This window comes from Rhopalosiphum padi, chromosome 2 (assembly GCF_020882245.1).
Source record: "Rhopalosiphum padi isolate XX-2018 chromosome 2, ASM2088224v1, whole genome shotgun sequence".
Classification (NCBI taxonomy): domain Eukaryota; kingdom Metazoa; phylum Arthropoda; class Insecta; order Hemiptera; family Aphididae; genus Rhopalosiphum; species Rhopalosiphum padi.
Genome location: NC_083598.1, coordinates 43,599,749 through 43,616,802, shown reverse-complemented (window position 1 = coordinate 43,616,802; position 17,054 = coordinate 43,599,749). Strand labels below are relative to the sequence as shown.

General features: G+C 31.8%; 1 protein-coding gene across 1 annotated transcript; it reads right to left on the bottom strand.

The window, feature by feature from the left end:
• Positions 1-1,291: 1,291 nt before the first annotated feature.
• Positions 1,292-16,393, bottom strand: LOC132922900 (fatty acid synthase-like). Its single transcript, XM_060986644.1, has 32 exons — positions 16,007-16,393; positions 15,061-15,213; positions 12,612-12,785; positions 12,335-12,535; positions 11,193-11,431; positions 10,807-11,037; positions 10,515-10,712; positions 10,114-10,245; positions 9,823-10,053; positions 9,573-9,753; positions 9,443-9,507; positions 8,724-8,843; positions 8,485-8,648; positions 8,257-8,401; positions 8,065-8,181; positions 7,800-7,908; positions 7,480-7,731; positions 7,139-7,297; positions 6,906-7,060; positions 6,450-6,608; positions 6,078-6,389; positions 5,797-5,993; positions 5,475-5,723; positions 5,088-5,385; positions 4,105-4,284; positions 3,805-3,997; positions 3,542-3,731; positions 3,329-3,474; positions 2,651-3,144; positions 1,928-2,165; positions 1,523-1,720; positions 1,292-1,442 (listed from the first exon to the last, which is right to left on the bottom strand). The coding sequence occupies exons 1-31, from the start codon at positions 16,218-16,220 to the stop codon at positions 1,545-1,547; spliced, it is 6,072 nt and encodes a 2,023-aa protein (XP_060842627.1). The 5' UTR covers positions 16,221-16,393; the 3' UTR covers positions 1,292-1,442; positions 1,523-1,544.
• Positions 16,394-17,054: the final 661 nt, after the last annotated feature.

The following is a 17,054-nucleotide window of genomic DNA, read 5'->3' as shown; positions in this document are numbered from 1 at the left end:
ATACACGAGTGTGCGAGTCGTGTCGTACCGTTCTGGCGCGGCGCAGAGAAGAGTCGGGGAGCTGCGTATAACGGATATAATATATAATATGTATTATATACGGTGCGATCGCGGTGACGGTACTATTGCCGCGGATCGCCCGCAGACCGTTCGGGATTTTCGTCCAGTCATCTCGCGACCGAAAACCCGTCGTCTGTATAATGATATACGTCGGTGGTATTGTACGCGTTAGCTACGTTTTTCGATTTCGATTAGTTCGAAGTTCGAGTGGCGTCGTACGAACAGATCACTATGTTTAACTATAATATACTGCAGCTGCTTGCACTCGCTGCAGCAGGCGACGACGACGATGACGATCCGCGTATAGAACGCGCGACGAATGTCTGTCGCGTTACCGCGGGTGAATTCGCTCGAATTTGATACAAATAATTTATTACAATGATGAAGTGGATATTTAATAAACCGATCTCCAGTCCCGTTAGCGGTATAACAATGTCGAACAGCACGCGTGCAAGTCATCGGATTAATATTTAATATGTCTATTATGATATACAGTGTATAGTATACCTACACGTCATATCCATAGTAGTATACAGCTGAGTTTCAAACACGACAAACAAGCGAGACATTTGACGCTCAAAGTTTAAAGTTAACATTGTGATGTGGGGATATTGATGCTTAACCAAATTTGAATAATTGTTTTTAAATATTTTCGGCAATTTTAAGAATATGATGTAAGTATGTCATGCTTTCATTTTTCGCTTCTTATATTTCAACTTGAGTTAATTATTATGGGCCCTTATTATCATATCATACCAAGATTAAATTTCCTGTTATTTTTAGTGTATTATAAATTTATAAAAATGCAAAGTTATTAGTTATCACAATGTCAAAATAGTAAATTTAATAAAATTAACTAAAAAGTTAAGTTAAAGTGTGTAGATCGAATTCACGTTTTAATAATTTATTTGTCCACTTGAATAATAATATAGTAAAATATAACTTTTTTTTATGATCAGTTAACCACTTATAAAATATAACACATAAATAACTTACACATGAAATTAACTAAAATGCTATGTTTAGTCGTGTTAAGTGTCGTTTTATTTACGTCCAATACACGTAAACTAAAATTGTAATAAAATTTATTTTTTGTTGAAAATGTTTAATTAATAAAAACAAAATCTTACCCCTATCATAATAAGCAAACTTTTTTAGAAAAAGAACATAAGACGTTTATATTCTTTAGAACTGTGATGACTTTGTTAAAAGGTAATAACAAAAATATATATTTTATTTTTATTTTAGTTCACTTTATTCTAAATTCTACAGCATAATAATAACAATAACAATCATATATATTATCTATTAAATAGTATATTATCAATCACAAAAAATGACAAGATAACACGGTTTTCGAGTCACAGCAACAACATACTAGTCTGAAAAAAGAAAACGGTCACGATTAAATCGACGAATTAATAGATATTAGTGTTATTATTTTTATTATAAAAGTAAATACCTTAGACTCTGCCGTCGAATCCCTAGTTGGACTGGAGTTCTCTGATTGCGTCGAATGTCAGTTCCCTGATTTCTTTGGCGCTGAGTTCGATGTTGAAGTCTTGTTCCAACACTTGTTTGATGTCAGTTCCCAACAACGAGTCCAGACCAAGTTCGGTCAGCGTAGATGTACCCAAAACGTTCTTGACGTCTTTGATACCTGCACGTACAATAAAAAAGTATAAAAATCAATTTAAAATGTTTCGATAAAGTAGATTTCTGTTATATTATTAATTATATAAAAACCACCCGGTGGTAGGCAAATAAATATTATAAATGGGTACCTATAATACCCACAAGATAAGTTAAATATTGAAGTCTAAATAAAATAAAATTCTGTGTGCGTTTTTTTTTCTATTACACTGACCTAAAACTTTAGCGACGGCGTCGACAGGTCCAACGGACACAGTCTCGACGTTAGCCATCTTCTTTTCCACGAGAACCGAGCTCGATAGCACGGCATGTGGCTGATTTAGGAAGTTGTCGACCGCATTCAGACATGAAGCGATTCTCTGAGGCAAAGTACCGTTTACGATCGCATTGTTATCGTCAAACGATTCCAAAATCGGACCAACGTCTCCAATCGCTCCCCATTCAACGACAGTCTGAAAAAATTTTTTTTTTTTTTTTAACAACATAACTACAAGCCAACAACTGTGGAATATTTTTTTAACTAGTTTATAATAATTCAAGAACGCATTTAATACAACATCACTGTTATCGATGTATTAGGTATATATTATTATACATTTGTCACCGATCTTCCCTAAGTATGACGTAACTGGTACGCACACTAACACTGCAAATACGAATACTTTGTTGATATTTAAATAGGGAAAAAACTCGAAGATACAAAATATTACCAATATACTAACAAATTATTCATATTTACAGCTTTGTCATACTCTACAGGCACTGTTGACGACTATTTACATCAAATAAATATTAACTACTTTAAGATTATGTCTTTTAGATTTACATTCAACGAAAGTAATTTCAAATATGCATTTGTAAGATTCATAGAACGCCATAATTATTATAAACACGAAACGCTTATCGTATTTCGGTAAAAATTGTAAAAATATATTACCGATGGGTATCCCGCTGCTTGTCGAGCTTCTGATATCTTTCCTATCGCTGAGTCAGAGTAACCGTGGTCGGCCTGGCCGGCTGTACCGTGTCCAGAAGTTCCCGAGGACCAGACTAAGAAATGTTTGAGTTTTGGACACAGTTTTTGGGAGGCAGTGTCAAGGTTTTTGACGGACGCAGCTTTCTGATCGAATGCTGTGCGGAAATCGGTCGCGGTCAGATCTGTAGCCGAAACACTGTGTAACACAGAATCCACGTGGAATATTCCGGCGACTGGTCCGATTATGTTGGCTTCCTTCAACAGCGCTTCAGTTTCTTCCGGTTTAGTCGTATCGTATTCAATGACGGCAACCTCGACGAACTTTTCTTTCCACCTACGCATGAATAACGATTGGAATCCGGTACGAACTCCACTGCTAGACACCAATACTATTTTTTTCGCACCTCTCGTCACCAAAAAGTTGGCCATTAATAGACCAAAGTCGCTTAGACCACCTAAAATATTGATTCGAAAATTAAAGAAAACCATTAGAAATCCAAACAATTTCGATCTTAAATAACAATTCAAATACAATAGTTTTAATAACGAAGCATAGATAGGTACTTCAATACTTTTTTTATACACAAGTTAGATAGCTATTTTTTTATTTTATTTTTTTCAATTTAAGTCCATACACACCGATTACGACATATGTATTTTCTGGGTCAACAAATGTTTTCGGCACTGCCAATACTTTTTTGGGCGCTGGAACGACGACTTTTTTCGATTCTTCATCACGGACTTTTAATACAATTTTACCGAAATAGTTGAAACTTACGGTCTTGCTACAGTAAGTAAAACAAAATAATTAGATAATAATAAAAAAAAATAAAGTTCAAATATATCGCTTACTCAAAAGCTTCTAATAAACTTTCATCGGTAGAGTAGACTGTCGTGGGCAATGGTTGTACTTCGCCGGTTTTAATTCCATTTGCTATGAGTTTATAGAGCTCCTGTTTATCGATCAGTGAATATTTTCCGTGGAATAAACTCTTCAAGTTCATTTTTATGATGGTAATGTTCTTCAAGTTTCCGGTAACACCTGATTTAATTTTAAAACACACAATTTAATTAGTTTAATTTTTTATCAGATATAGTATAGTTATAATGCTAACCGATGGATTCGATTGCTTGCTTTTGTTTTTCAAACTCTACGATACGTCCGCTTTCCGCTACAGTGTGGATGAAACTCTGTAATTTAAATGGAGTGGATTCGAGTGTGTTGAAGATTAAATTCACACCTTTTCCATTGGTTTTTTCGAGTATCTCTTGTTCGCCGAATTTACTGTTGACGATATTGTCTTGGATCTAGAACATGGTATGTTTGTTTTAAGTTTAAACAATAAACATTGAAATTTAACATAAAACCATCTACTTATATAAATAAATAATAATATTATAATCTTATGACAAACCTTCGGGTACATTTTTTGTAGATATGCTCTTTGAGATTCGTTGTCTACTCCGACGTATACTTTTATGTTGCTATCTTTTAAGATACTGAGAGCAGCTAATACCGTGTAATTTGTACCAGAGTTAAGGTACACTGATTCGTTCGGTTGAAGTTTACCACGTATAAACAGTCCGTAATAAGCCTGTAATTAAAGGAAATAATATCTAATCAATTAAAAGTTGAGTTTTTAAAACAGTGAATTGATTTTGTAACAGTATATGTTTTAGTGTACGTGCAAGAGCGAGTGTTTAGAATTAAAAAACTGTTTATGATTATTCTAAGGTTTAACTATTATCAATGATACGATCTAAATATTTAACATATTTAATATAATGTATAGATACTTAAATTATTGACTATTATGTTGATCAGGTACCATATTTAAAATTAATTAAATTTACCAATTAATTTACATTTAGGAAATTGATTGCGATAATCTTTTGCAACCGAGGAAATTAATAGATCAATAAAAAAATCAAGTCGACAACAAGAGTACTTTACGTAACGTGCTAATCGTTAGCATCAATTTAGAACAGTAAATATAAAAAATATACTGTTTTAAGGTACTCATGCAATGGACGATCTGTAAAATACGAGTTGATAAAAATAAAAAGTAAGGAGTATATATTTTAGATAAATGAACAAAAATCCTTGTGCAATACTTTATCAAAATACTTAATATTGAAAGAGTAAAAATACGTTGTTCGAGAATGTACGTTGACACAAATTCGTGAGTCTTTCTTAAATTTTTGAGAAGTAAAACAAGAGCCTTATTAATTGAGTTTGGAATATCTAAAGGTTTATACTGTTTACAAAACTTAGTTTAATTTAAAACGTAAATGCATATCTATATAACTATATACATTATAAATTATAATATATCTCTCTATAAATTACGATAAGCATAAAATAGCACAATATTAACTAAATGTTCTGAAGACTTACCAAAACGTATGCAACGGAAACCGTAGACGCTTGCTCGAGAGTCCACTTGTCGGGAACTTCCCACAGAGTTGAGCTGTCGGCTAACACGTGAGTGGCGAGGGCGCTACCAGATACCAGTCCAAACACTCTTTGGCCCTTTGCGTTGCGGCCGGCAAACTCTCGGCCCAAAAATGCACCCTGGTCGGCGGTGTCCGTGTTGAAGAACGGTAACCACGAACGTTCTGCGAACAGCACGTCCATGTGATTCAGCGGTGCATAGTACACTGTGCACAGCTCTCGTCCAGGATAGTCTTCAGGTCTGCGGAAAAATGACGATTCGGTTGAAGAAAAAATAACTGTTCGGTTTCGCCGTATTCTTGAAGGCAAATATAATTGTTGTTTGCTTACTTGTAATATTGTAGGCGACCTTCAATCCAGCTTAGTGTTGATAGATCTCCAATCTTTCTTGTGGACATGTATGCGTATTCTTTTGGTACGACCACATCGTTGGAATCTTCTGACAACAGGAAATGTCGGTTGCTACCCCAGACACCGTCGCGGTAAACGTTGATCAGCAGATCTTTTTTCAATTGCTTCTGGTAGAAATCGGAAGTCAACGAAAATTTCGGTGCTTTCGGGTCTTCGATGAACAAACATCTAAATATTTACGAAATAATCAAGTTCAACAATTAAATGTAATTACATAAATATATGATTATAAACAAGTCACCTCAATGTGTTTCCGTTTTGTTCCAATCTAATACAATTTACAAAACCTAATATTCCGGAGTACTTGACTCCTTGGCTAACTAAGAGCACTTGTTTAGATTCTTTTTCGGCCAGTTGGAGTGCCGATTTGAATGGTTCAATCCAAGCAAAGTCATTGCCAGTGCAGTTCACCACGATCGGTGTGGACCAGTTTACATTCTAAAAAATCGAATACCATAAATTTTTTTTTTTTTTGTACTGCCCCGTCATACGTGTAAGATAGAAAGTAATGTATTCGCTTACTTTTCGGAGGAGAACGAATGTTTTATTATCTTTCGATCTTAAATTGGCTACCAATTCCAATCCCGTCGAGTTGAGTTGTTGTTCAGATGGTTTTTTGCTTTCAACAAACAGTACACAACCGCCAACTTTTAAACTGTCGACAGCATTTTTCGCCAACACCGCGTTATTCAGTTGATCGACGGCGATTACTAGATGACAGTTAGAATCGATCGGTTCCGGGCTGTACACATCCTTCTCTACGGCTCGAACACCAAATTCATCAAATTGTTCCGTGACAGGAGCTGGTTGGTCGGTGAATACAGTTACTTCCACCTATCCGAAACATTCAATATTAATTTTTTTTCTTCTCATACTTAAATAATATACTCATACGCTTGGCATAGGTTCGGTGTTGATCACATCAATGACGGATTTTGCGTACAGTGATTCTGGTTTTCTACCAGTTCCTACTTCAGCAACTTTTAGCTTGAAAGCACCTCCGCTGTTTTCAAAAGCTAATTGAACACATGTGTCTAAAGCATATGTTGTTGGCTGAAACCAATGGTAAAAATAATAATAATATTAAAATTAAATTATAATAATATAACATCACATTAAAATTGTAGTAATTTATTTATTTAATATTTCATTTTATATCACTATATTTTTAACCTAAATTCTTTTTTCACTATATTTCCATGTACAAAAGTACATTATTAATTAAAATAATATACAAATGTAATTTTTTTAGCAACTTCGTATTGATTTATACAACGTGTCGTATACTTTATAAACATTGAGCAATGATTACATCACATCATATTCTACTGTTATTTAATATGTATTTACCGTATCAGAAACATATGGTTGGAAAGTGTAGAACTCTAAATTAGGTTCTTTTTGTCCTTTGTTTCTCAATGGAACCTCTTCTAATTGTAATCCACGAACTTCAACGCTTCCGGCCTTAATCACGTCAACGTATTTATAATAATTAGCTGGGATAACTAAAAAATTAAACATAAATATTAAAAAAAAATTTAATTATTTCCTTTTAAAAATTTGAACGATTATAAAGTTATTACCGTTGTTTTCAGTTTGTACTTGTTGTTTCGTAGGATCGATGACTACTTTTTTTACGTATTTCGGAATATACAAATTATAATTATCTAATTGCAACACTGATATTTGGAATAGATTTTCTAAAAATGCTAACCAATTTCCATCGAAATTCACATAGTATCCTATATAAAAACAAAAGTACATTTATTTTTAATAATATTTCATAATTGCAATTTAAAATTGTATCGTTAGAATTTCAATGAGATTTTTTGAATATTTATATATTTATAATATTTATGTAAACTCTTAATATATTATTATGTATAAAAAAATTTTCGATTTTTAAATTAAATGATTATTTTACCTGTGTGATCTACTTTTTGGATCCCTCTGAATGGACCTTTGTAATCGTAACCTTTCAAACGCAAATCTTTATAAACATCAGCTGAATCCAACGGTAAGTATTGAGGTTTTTTGTTTTTGGGCGTAACCAATTTTGATAATTCTTTTTCAATTGTAGCCGATGTGCTAATTTGACCAGAAGCAACAACCTTACCGGATTCTTTGAGTTCAAATTCACCAGATGCTAATACGCTCAAATCAAACTTAACTACACCTATATTTAAAATTAAAAATATTATTATACGGTGGATAGTCCAAAATATAACATTTTTATCTCTTTACCTTGTTCTGGGATGACTGTCTTTCTTAAGAATTCCACATTCTTGAACACAACTGGTAGTTCATTTGGATCTTGATACAACAACTCAGCAAAACCTTGCCAAACTAATGACTGAAAATAAAAATCATTTTGGTTTTCAAATAATAGTTCTGTATTATTTTTAACTGATTTTGCTACAAGGCTTATTTTTAAATATTAATGATATTCAACTCTATTAGTACAATAATAATTTATAATTTTAAATGTATTTATATCAACTAAACTCACCAGGTAACCAGCATAAGGTAAAATGAATAAGTCGTCAATTTTATTGTTTTTCAAAAAACTGAATTGATTGGAATTGACATCTACGTTTAATGTGACTTGGCCGGCTTTAGAAACTGGCTGTAATGTGAATAAACAAATTGTTGTTTGTACAATTTTAATTATAGATAATGCTTATAAAGTTGAAACAATTACCTTGCCCCAGAATTTAACTACGCCCCATTTAACAGAATGATCCCATTCGATTAATGATTGGATCATAGGGGTACGTGCGGACACGGGGAATTTCACTGGCGGGTATAGATGTTCAATTTGAGGTTGAAGACCGACATTGAACAAGCTAAGATATGAATAAAATTAATAAATAACAAGACTATAAGTACGCCAATTTTTCCTAATAGTATATTATTTTGATTTACGTACTCTCCTACGCTCAACAACAGCTGTTTGTACATATCTTTAGCATCTTTAATCAGGGTTATGTGCTTGGCATCGGAGTGTAAATTACTTTCAATGTAGTTTTGCGCTCGTGTTTGATCGAGGATTTGAATATAAATTGATTTTTCGGGACATTTTGCCAACGAGTCCTAATAAAAAATTTAAATTTGCCACTAATGATACTGTATTAAAAAATATTATAATGATTTAAATTGTATACATACTTGAACAGATAACTGTGTAGATAAGCTATTGACAAAGTATGTCGATGACACTGGTTGGCTTCCTAATGACTGCGAAGCGCTAACCCATCGAGACGATATGGCTTTTGGTTTGGGGATGATCTAAAATAAAATTGTATATATAATGTACTTAAAATAATAAAAAAACAATTTTGTTAAGTAGTTCAAATATTTAATGAATACTAATGTTACCGGTAAATTTTAATAGTACCTACTCAGATACTTTATACAAGGATTAGAAAAATTTTACAAATTCCAATTTCTCTATAATATACAAATTGATTTTTCAAGTTTATTCACTATCGTTTTTGCATTTAAGAATACACTTTTTCTACTATTAATTATTTAACGGAAAATGTAAACTACCAAAATAAAAAAAAGTTTCTTATTTGAAAAATAGAATTGTACCACTATGAGATACTCCCTAAGCAATGCGAAAATCTCAACAATTTAAAAATTTGATATTTAGGTATAAAATTAGATTTAAATAACTGAGTTATCGAAGAATAAAAATAAGGTAAGCATTGAGCAGTGAGCATGCTTGGTAAATCACTCTGCAAGTATATGATAAAAATATTAGAGTACCTAGTAATTCTCAAAAAATTTTCAATTCTGGAATTATATATATTTATATACGATCTGTTAAAACGTTATTAACTAGGGTGATCATTAATTGGATATAGTGATAAAATAATACTTACGGATTGTAAAGCGGACTGCAATTGTTTGGATACTTTTGATACGTTCTGAGAAGATAACACGGGTCCTGGAGATAAAAATCAATAATATTAGTATTAATTTTTAAATTTGTCGGAGATATAAATTGTTTACCATTTTTAGATGCAGGGATTTTTGCTTCAACCAATACACTACCAATAGCATAGGCCGATAGAACTGCTTCTTCTGCTGTCAAAACACCATCTGCGTATGCGGCAGCTAGTTCACTGAACGACTCTCCAACTATATAATCAGGCGTTATTTTCAGATTTTTTAGGACGTCCAAAAGAGCAATCTAAGGCCATAAAGAATTAAATATTTTAAATAAAGTTTTCTAATTGTTGTAGCATTATTAAAAATGTACTTGAACAACGGTCGTAGCCACGACGAACAAAAATGGATCGCTTATCGATACGAGATCTGTATTTCTCAGCACTGATCGTAAATTGTACCCTTTTTGTTTTAATAAATTCGCACTCTGCGTGATCGACTCATTGAACACGTGCAATTCTTTTAATTGATTACCCACATCAGCCCAGAATGACTCCACGCCGGGTAAAACAAAAACGACTGGTTTCTTTTGGCCATCAAACTCCTATAACGCATAAATAGAACAAATGACTCACAATTTTACATTTGTCTTTCATCAACTCACAGTGATCTGACGAGTCTTGTCGTACATTCCGTTAAACAAAATGTAACCTCTATATTTGTGGCCAAATATGTGTTCACTGTGTACTCCATACAACAAGGCGTAGAATTCTTTGTCTCTGGGCATTTCGTCGATCTAATAATAAACAAAGTCTATGTAATGATGTTAAATTTTATAAAACTTCTAAGAAAAAATTTTATAATTTTAAATATAGATTTGAAAATGAAACATAAATGTAGTGCACATTTTTGATAAGTTCACAACTTGTAAAAATGTCGTGAATTTGAAAATATATTTTATAGAAATAGACAATTTTGAATTTTAATTTCACACTATTTTTACTAAGTACTCATGCAATAAGCCGATAACATTGGAAAAAACCATAAAAACAATAAAATAATTACTCGGTTTATCATGTAGTTTATAGCGCTTTTATTTCTGGCTGACACTGCCACCAATCTAGGTAATTCCTCTTCTAGCACTTGCTTTTCTTTCTTCTGTTGGGTATACGATTTCATCAGACAATGTCCGTTAGCGCCACCTACGCCGAACGAGTTGACTGCAACAATACCACCATTCCATGGAACGACGTTTTCTACGACCTTTAAAATAATAATAATAATAACAATAAAAATCATTTAACAATCATCGCTTCGATCGATAATAAGCATAAATCGACGTGACGATTATACTAACAGTCAATCTTCCGTCTACAAGAGCGGGGATGTCTGGATTCGGAATGTTGTAGTGCAAGTTGGGTGGCAAAAGTCTACATTCCATGGCTACGAGGACTTTTATGACAGCAGATAGGGCGGAGGCTGGTTCACCGTGGCCCATGTTCGACTTGAGTGCTCCTATAAGAAGCGGAGCAGTTCTTCCTTTACAGAACACTTCGACGATTGCGCCAACTTCTTGACGGTCGCCCACCTGAAAAATCACAAATTGTCATCAATCGTTTAAAATAAATATTTTTAATATGCATTTCAGATATAAATATTTTCGTATGGTAAACCGATATTCACGCTATAAATATTTATGTTCTATTTGATTGCATACTTTGATTGCATTTAGAAAAAACTCACCTTGGTAGCAGATCCGTGAGCTTCCATGAAAGCCAGATCAGTCGATTTAACACCGACCTCTTCTTGGACTCTCTTGAACAGAGAAATTTGCATTTCTTGCGAAGGGAAAGTAATACCCTCATCTTTGTATCCATCTGCGTTACTTCCAGTGTTCAACACACTGGCATAGATGCGCTTCGCGTTTTTGGCTCTTTGCAACAGCACGGCAACAACGCCCTCTGATCGCACATATCCATCACCTATTCACATGATTGAAATACGTACAATTTAATAAATTTGAGTTAATTTTTGGCAGGTTAAACATCGTCATCTTGTATTTATGAGTTCGTCTCTCACACTTCAACGTGATTAGTACATAACGCCGTAAACAAATATATTATACAATTTAAATACGGTTTATAGGCGATTATAATTTATTTTTAACTAATTAAAAATGTGTATTTTATTGAATTTTAGTATATTATTTGTTATTAAATTATTTGAATAAATAATTTCAAATTTATTTAGAACTTTTAAATAATAATATATTGATAAAAATTTGAAGTACGTGATATAGTTAAAACAATAAATACATTTAATTATAGTAGTAAACATTATCTGTATACTATTGTCTATTTATATAGAGCTTTTATTTGTATACAATTCCATTATGGACGTGCAGTCCGTGTTTTCCTGTAATGATTTATGTGTAAGCGTATTAAGTGCAATGACATAAACAAAATGCATACCCGTAGCGGTAGCAGTATTTCGATATTAAACCGTTCACTGCAGTATATCTGCATTAATAAGCCACAAAAATACATACTACAAACTGTGTACATTTTAAATATGAATATCAACTACTATACAACCATAAACTAAGATAATATACCGTGATAGCAAACGCGGACCAATATATATATATTTATAACTTAGTGTTTGTGACAGCAACAGAAAGTATATTATATATTATATTTAATAATATATTTCCCTACGCCACTACGGTACGCGTAAAAAGGAAAACTACCGAAAAGTAATGAAAAACACATAAAATGTATGTGACTTAATGTCTTATTCGATGTTTACAAACATATAAGTTATAATAACTCATACTTGTAGGGTGTACTTGTGGTGTGTTTACATCATATTATATAATATCGTACCTTCAGCGTCAAATGATCGGCACTTGCCGCCGGGCGACAACATGTTCAAATTTTGGAACATGAGTGATACAGTTGGGTTCAACACAAGATCGACACCGGCCACGATGCAGTTTTCGCAAACGCCATCTTGAATGAGCTTGAATCCTTGGTGGAGGGCAATCAAACTGGTGGAAGACGCCGTGTCGATGGAATAGCTCGGTCCTGATGTTTATGAACATTGAGATACGATATTACCGATCGGCTTATAAACGGACACTATAATTATTTCTTTGCTCACCCTTAAGGTCGAAGTAGTTGGACACGCGATTAGCGCTCATCGTTCTGGAGGTGCCCAAAAATTCATACCCGTTGACGATTTCTGGATCTTTGGACCACCAATCGCAAGTTTCACTGGATGATAGAGCTACGACTACACCGGTACGGGAGCCCTTCAAAGCCATCGGATGAAGTCCTAAAAATGTTAAACGTATTATTCGTATATCTGAGCGGAGTGATGAATGTATTGATTTTACAGCATGTAAAACATGTGTGTTTTTTTTTAATTTACACGTAATTATCAAATTATCTTGGACATTTAATACAACGCCTCACAAACGATAATTAATTAAATGCTTAGACACAATTTATTTGGATATCTATTTGGATTTATAATGTATATACAACTACAAACATTTGTTAGTAAAAAAATTATAAAATCTTCAATTTTCATAACTAAGGTTTGGAAATTTAATAAATTGTCCCTCATAAATAGTTCATAATGGAACTAAAAAATCTAAAAAATTGTAATAAAATAATTATTTTTTACAGATATTTGAAATCCAATTTTTACGAAATTAAATAGGTACTTAAAGGATAAATAACAGTGTTAATTTATTTGTTACGATTTAAAAACATTATTCGTGGAACATTGAAAACTTTTACATATATTATTGATTTTACTTTATGCAATTAAGTTTTTAAAATATGAAGATTAATTTTAAGATATTACCTATTTATGCCACTAATCTATTCACAGTTTGTTACGGTAAGGTGGTATTAACTCTTAAATGAATATTATAACGTAAAAATAATATAATATAATATTTACTATTATTATAATAATTAATAATAAAATAAATGCAATGTCTACTGCAAACATTGAATCAACCTATCGTAAATAGTTGTGGTAAAATAAATACTTAAATAGCGATATCAAAAAATATGTCAAGAAAGTGTGATTAGTGCAGTTAGTGATATGGATTACAAATAACCTCAGTTCAGAATCGTTTTTCGTATATAACGATATCTTTGAATAAAATTCAACACACCCGTTACATTGATCAACTCGACATCTACTAAACATCGTAAGGGTTTCCGCTTGCCCACCTTTTATTTTTATTTAATACAAAAGTAACTTTTTGTTGAACTATCTTATTTTTATAAATTTATAAAATATTATAACTCTTTAAAAACTGATAACAACTGTTGAAACCTTATTGTACAAAATGTTATCTCCTTAATTATTAAAAACAAATTGATTTGTATATTATACTAATAGTTTGATTTTAATATTAATACAATTTATTTTTATTAATTAATTAATCCTTAAATTAATTAATTAGTCTTTAGATTAATTAATTACCTAAAAAAAGTATTATCTAGTTTTATAGCTAATATATGTATTATATTATCATTTGTTTTTACTACACATATATTTCATCACATAAACAACTTAGTGCGATTGTATAATAATATTTATCAAATTAAATGATATAATATGCAAGGTGGTCCTTTTATCGAGAACCGGGCAATAACCTCATCAAGCCGCTTAACATTTTTTTTTATAATTATTTTTTTTAAACTTTTTAAGATAATGTTTTTTTTTTATTTTTTACAATAACAATATTTTTATTTCTCTGCCTTGTTTGATAAAATGGTATCAAATTTTAATTATTATATGGTACCTAACACGTATTTCCAATTACAGAAATATAATTTCATCAAATAAACATAATTAAAAAAATTAACGTTAACACTATTTAATTAGAATTATCCGTTTGTGACTTATGGCCTTATAAATATTCAGTTATAGAAGCCACTTTTTTAATATTCTGCAACTAAACATTCAAGAAACCTACCCGCCTGATGCGCACACTACATCCGTGTTGTAATATGAACATATTATGTTATAATGTTGGTAATGTTAAAAGATAAATTAAACAATTTAAAATTTACAAATTAAATATTTAATTTAGCCGGAAGTTATTATGTCATAATATTTATTACTGGCTTGGTAAGTGTGTCTAAAAAATGATTTTTTTCAAATTTAATAATTTTATTCGCCATTATATTAAGTGTAAAAATATGCGTTAAATCTAATGGTAAAAATATATAAAAAAAATTATTTAGCGATTTTATAGTACGAGTACAATAAGTATACGCTATACCTATTTTATATGCTTACATAATATATTGTAATATTGTATAAATCATTAAAACATTATCTGCTTAATATGGGTTCGCATAATAACACAAACAAATTTAAACAATTACAAATCCTATTCACAAATCGATAACAAATGTTGAAACCTAAAGTGTCTTCACCAAATAGAGTTAAAAACGTTTTATATGTCACATGCTATATACATTTATTGGTTTAAATGATATTATTTATTTTTGTTGTTTAAAAATATTTAAAACTTGATGTTTCAAAAAATTTGAATGTATTAAATGAAAACTAATCTAACCTGCATCAACGATTGCTTCGTAAGCAACTTCCAACAGCATTCTCTGTTGCGGATCACTACGTTCAGCCAAAGCAGGAGGGTAGCCGAAAAATTCAGCGTCGAATTGAGAAAGGTCCTTCATTTTTCCAGTTCTCATGATGGCACCATACAGACCTAGAATAAATATCATAAAACTCTTACAAGGATCGTCAAATGAAATTATACATATTTTCATAAAAAAAAGTTTTCGGGAAAATATTTTGCTATCTTATAATATTTAAAAAAACTTATAGTCATAAACTCATAACTTTTAATTATTATGGTTTTAAATTTATTGAAAAAATAATTTAAAATACTGCTAAAAATTATAAATATAATTTTAATTAAATACTGTACTACGAAAAATAATCCATGTACCGATTTCTATTTGATCAAATAATCGTATATTGAACAATAAAAATTCATAATATTTTGAAGAAAAAAAAATATTGTAATATTAAAAAAAAAGCTATAAAAATGATACGATATAAGTTCTTTTATTTTAGCAAAATTAGTTTGTGAGATGTGTGTAATCGAATCAAAGTGAACTCATTTGGGCCCGCAAAAACAAGCTTTTTTGGTTGTTAAAATAATTCTCGACCTTACAATCGTGTAACATTTCACCATATGCAGGTGTAGCGTATATTTTTTAAAATATGATTTTTATAACGACCGAAAAGAGGCCATAATATTAACATAAACGATTAGTCTCTATAAATGTTGTTCGTTCCTAAGATATAGTTCGTCGGCACTTCCAGTCAGCTAGTTTGGTTTACCGGACTCGTCGTCAACCGCGTTGAAGTTTAACGCCGCGGGTGCCGCGTATAGATAAAAATAAAAATTAAATCATACTTGTACGAGTTGTACGTATATCATATTTGATACAATAGTATGTATATAATACGACAACGGTTCAACGCCAACTCACCGGTAGGCCATCTTGAGGGTTCCGCGGTGACCATGTCCACGCCAGCGTACAGCTTCTGCCTCATCTCGTCGATGCTGTCGCATTCGGGAAACCGACCGGAAAAACCGGTGATGACGATGTCTTCGGGTTGGAAGCCAAACTCGTCCGACAGCACGTCGGGCTTGGCGGCGGCTGGAGCGCGTACAGGCTCTGATTCGTGGGCATTGGGTGCCATCGTGACGAGGGCAAAAAACAAAACCGACTGGTATCAAACGGACTTAACGTTAATGATATTATATGTTGTTGAGTGTGTATAAGTGTGTGTTTCCGAATTGGCCAATAATATTAGTAAATGTTTTACTATTATCGTCGCCGACGCGGATGCACAGGAATAAGACGTGTTATCGTTGGACGTCCCGTTTAAATACCCTGACCCGTACCCGTCGTCAATAGTTTTTTTCTTCTAGCCACCGAAACATTCGATTTTTTTCAACTTGCGCAAAGCTCAGGACGTTACGCAAAATTTGTTAGATAACTCACGAAAAAATTACAGTACTGGGTTTTTTTTTTTTTATCAATCCTTTGATGACTTTTACTTTAAATAACTGTCGTATGACCATATAGAGGTCGTGAGGCGAACATCTTAGTTTTTTTTTTTTGCGAAACGTCGTTAGATAATATTATCATGTAGTAGATAAAACGACACCTAAAATGATTAAAAAATGTACAATAAATTAAGCGTCGAAGAAATTTAAACAATTTTAAATCAATTTTCCACTGAGATAAAATGCTAGCTTAACAGTTTTTTTGATATTTTATTTTGTCAACTATAATATTATTAAATTAAATTTGCTCAGAAACAGTAAGGTAAAACAAATGTATACACGTGTCAGTTTTATATTTTAATACAAACATACTATTTCTAATTTTTGCTTGCAACGACGTACAATTATAAATTTTTAAATTTTTAATATTATATTATAAAACGCAAATATTTGTTTATGCATTATTTCTGAAAAACAATTAGGTAAAAGACTAAAACCAAAGTTAGGTTCTTTTAGGATAATTT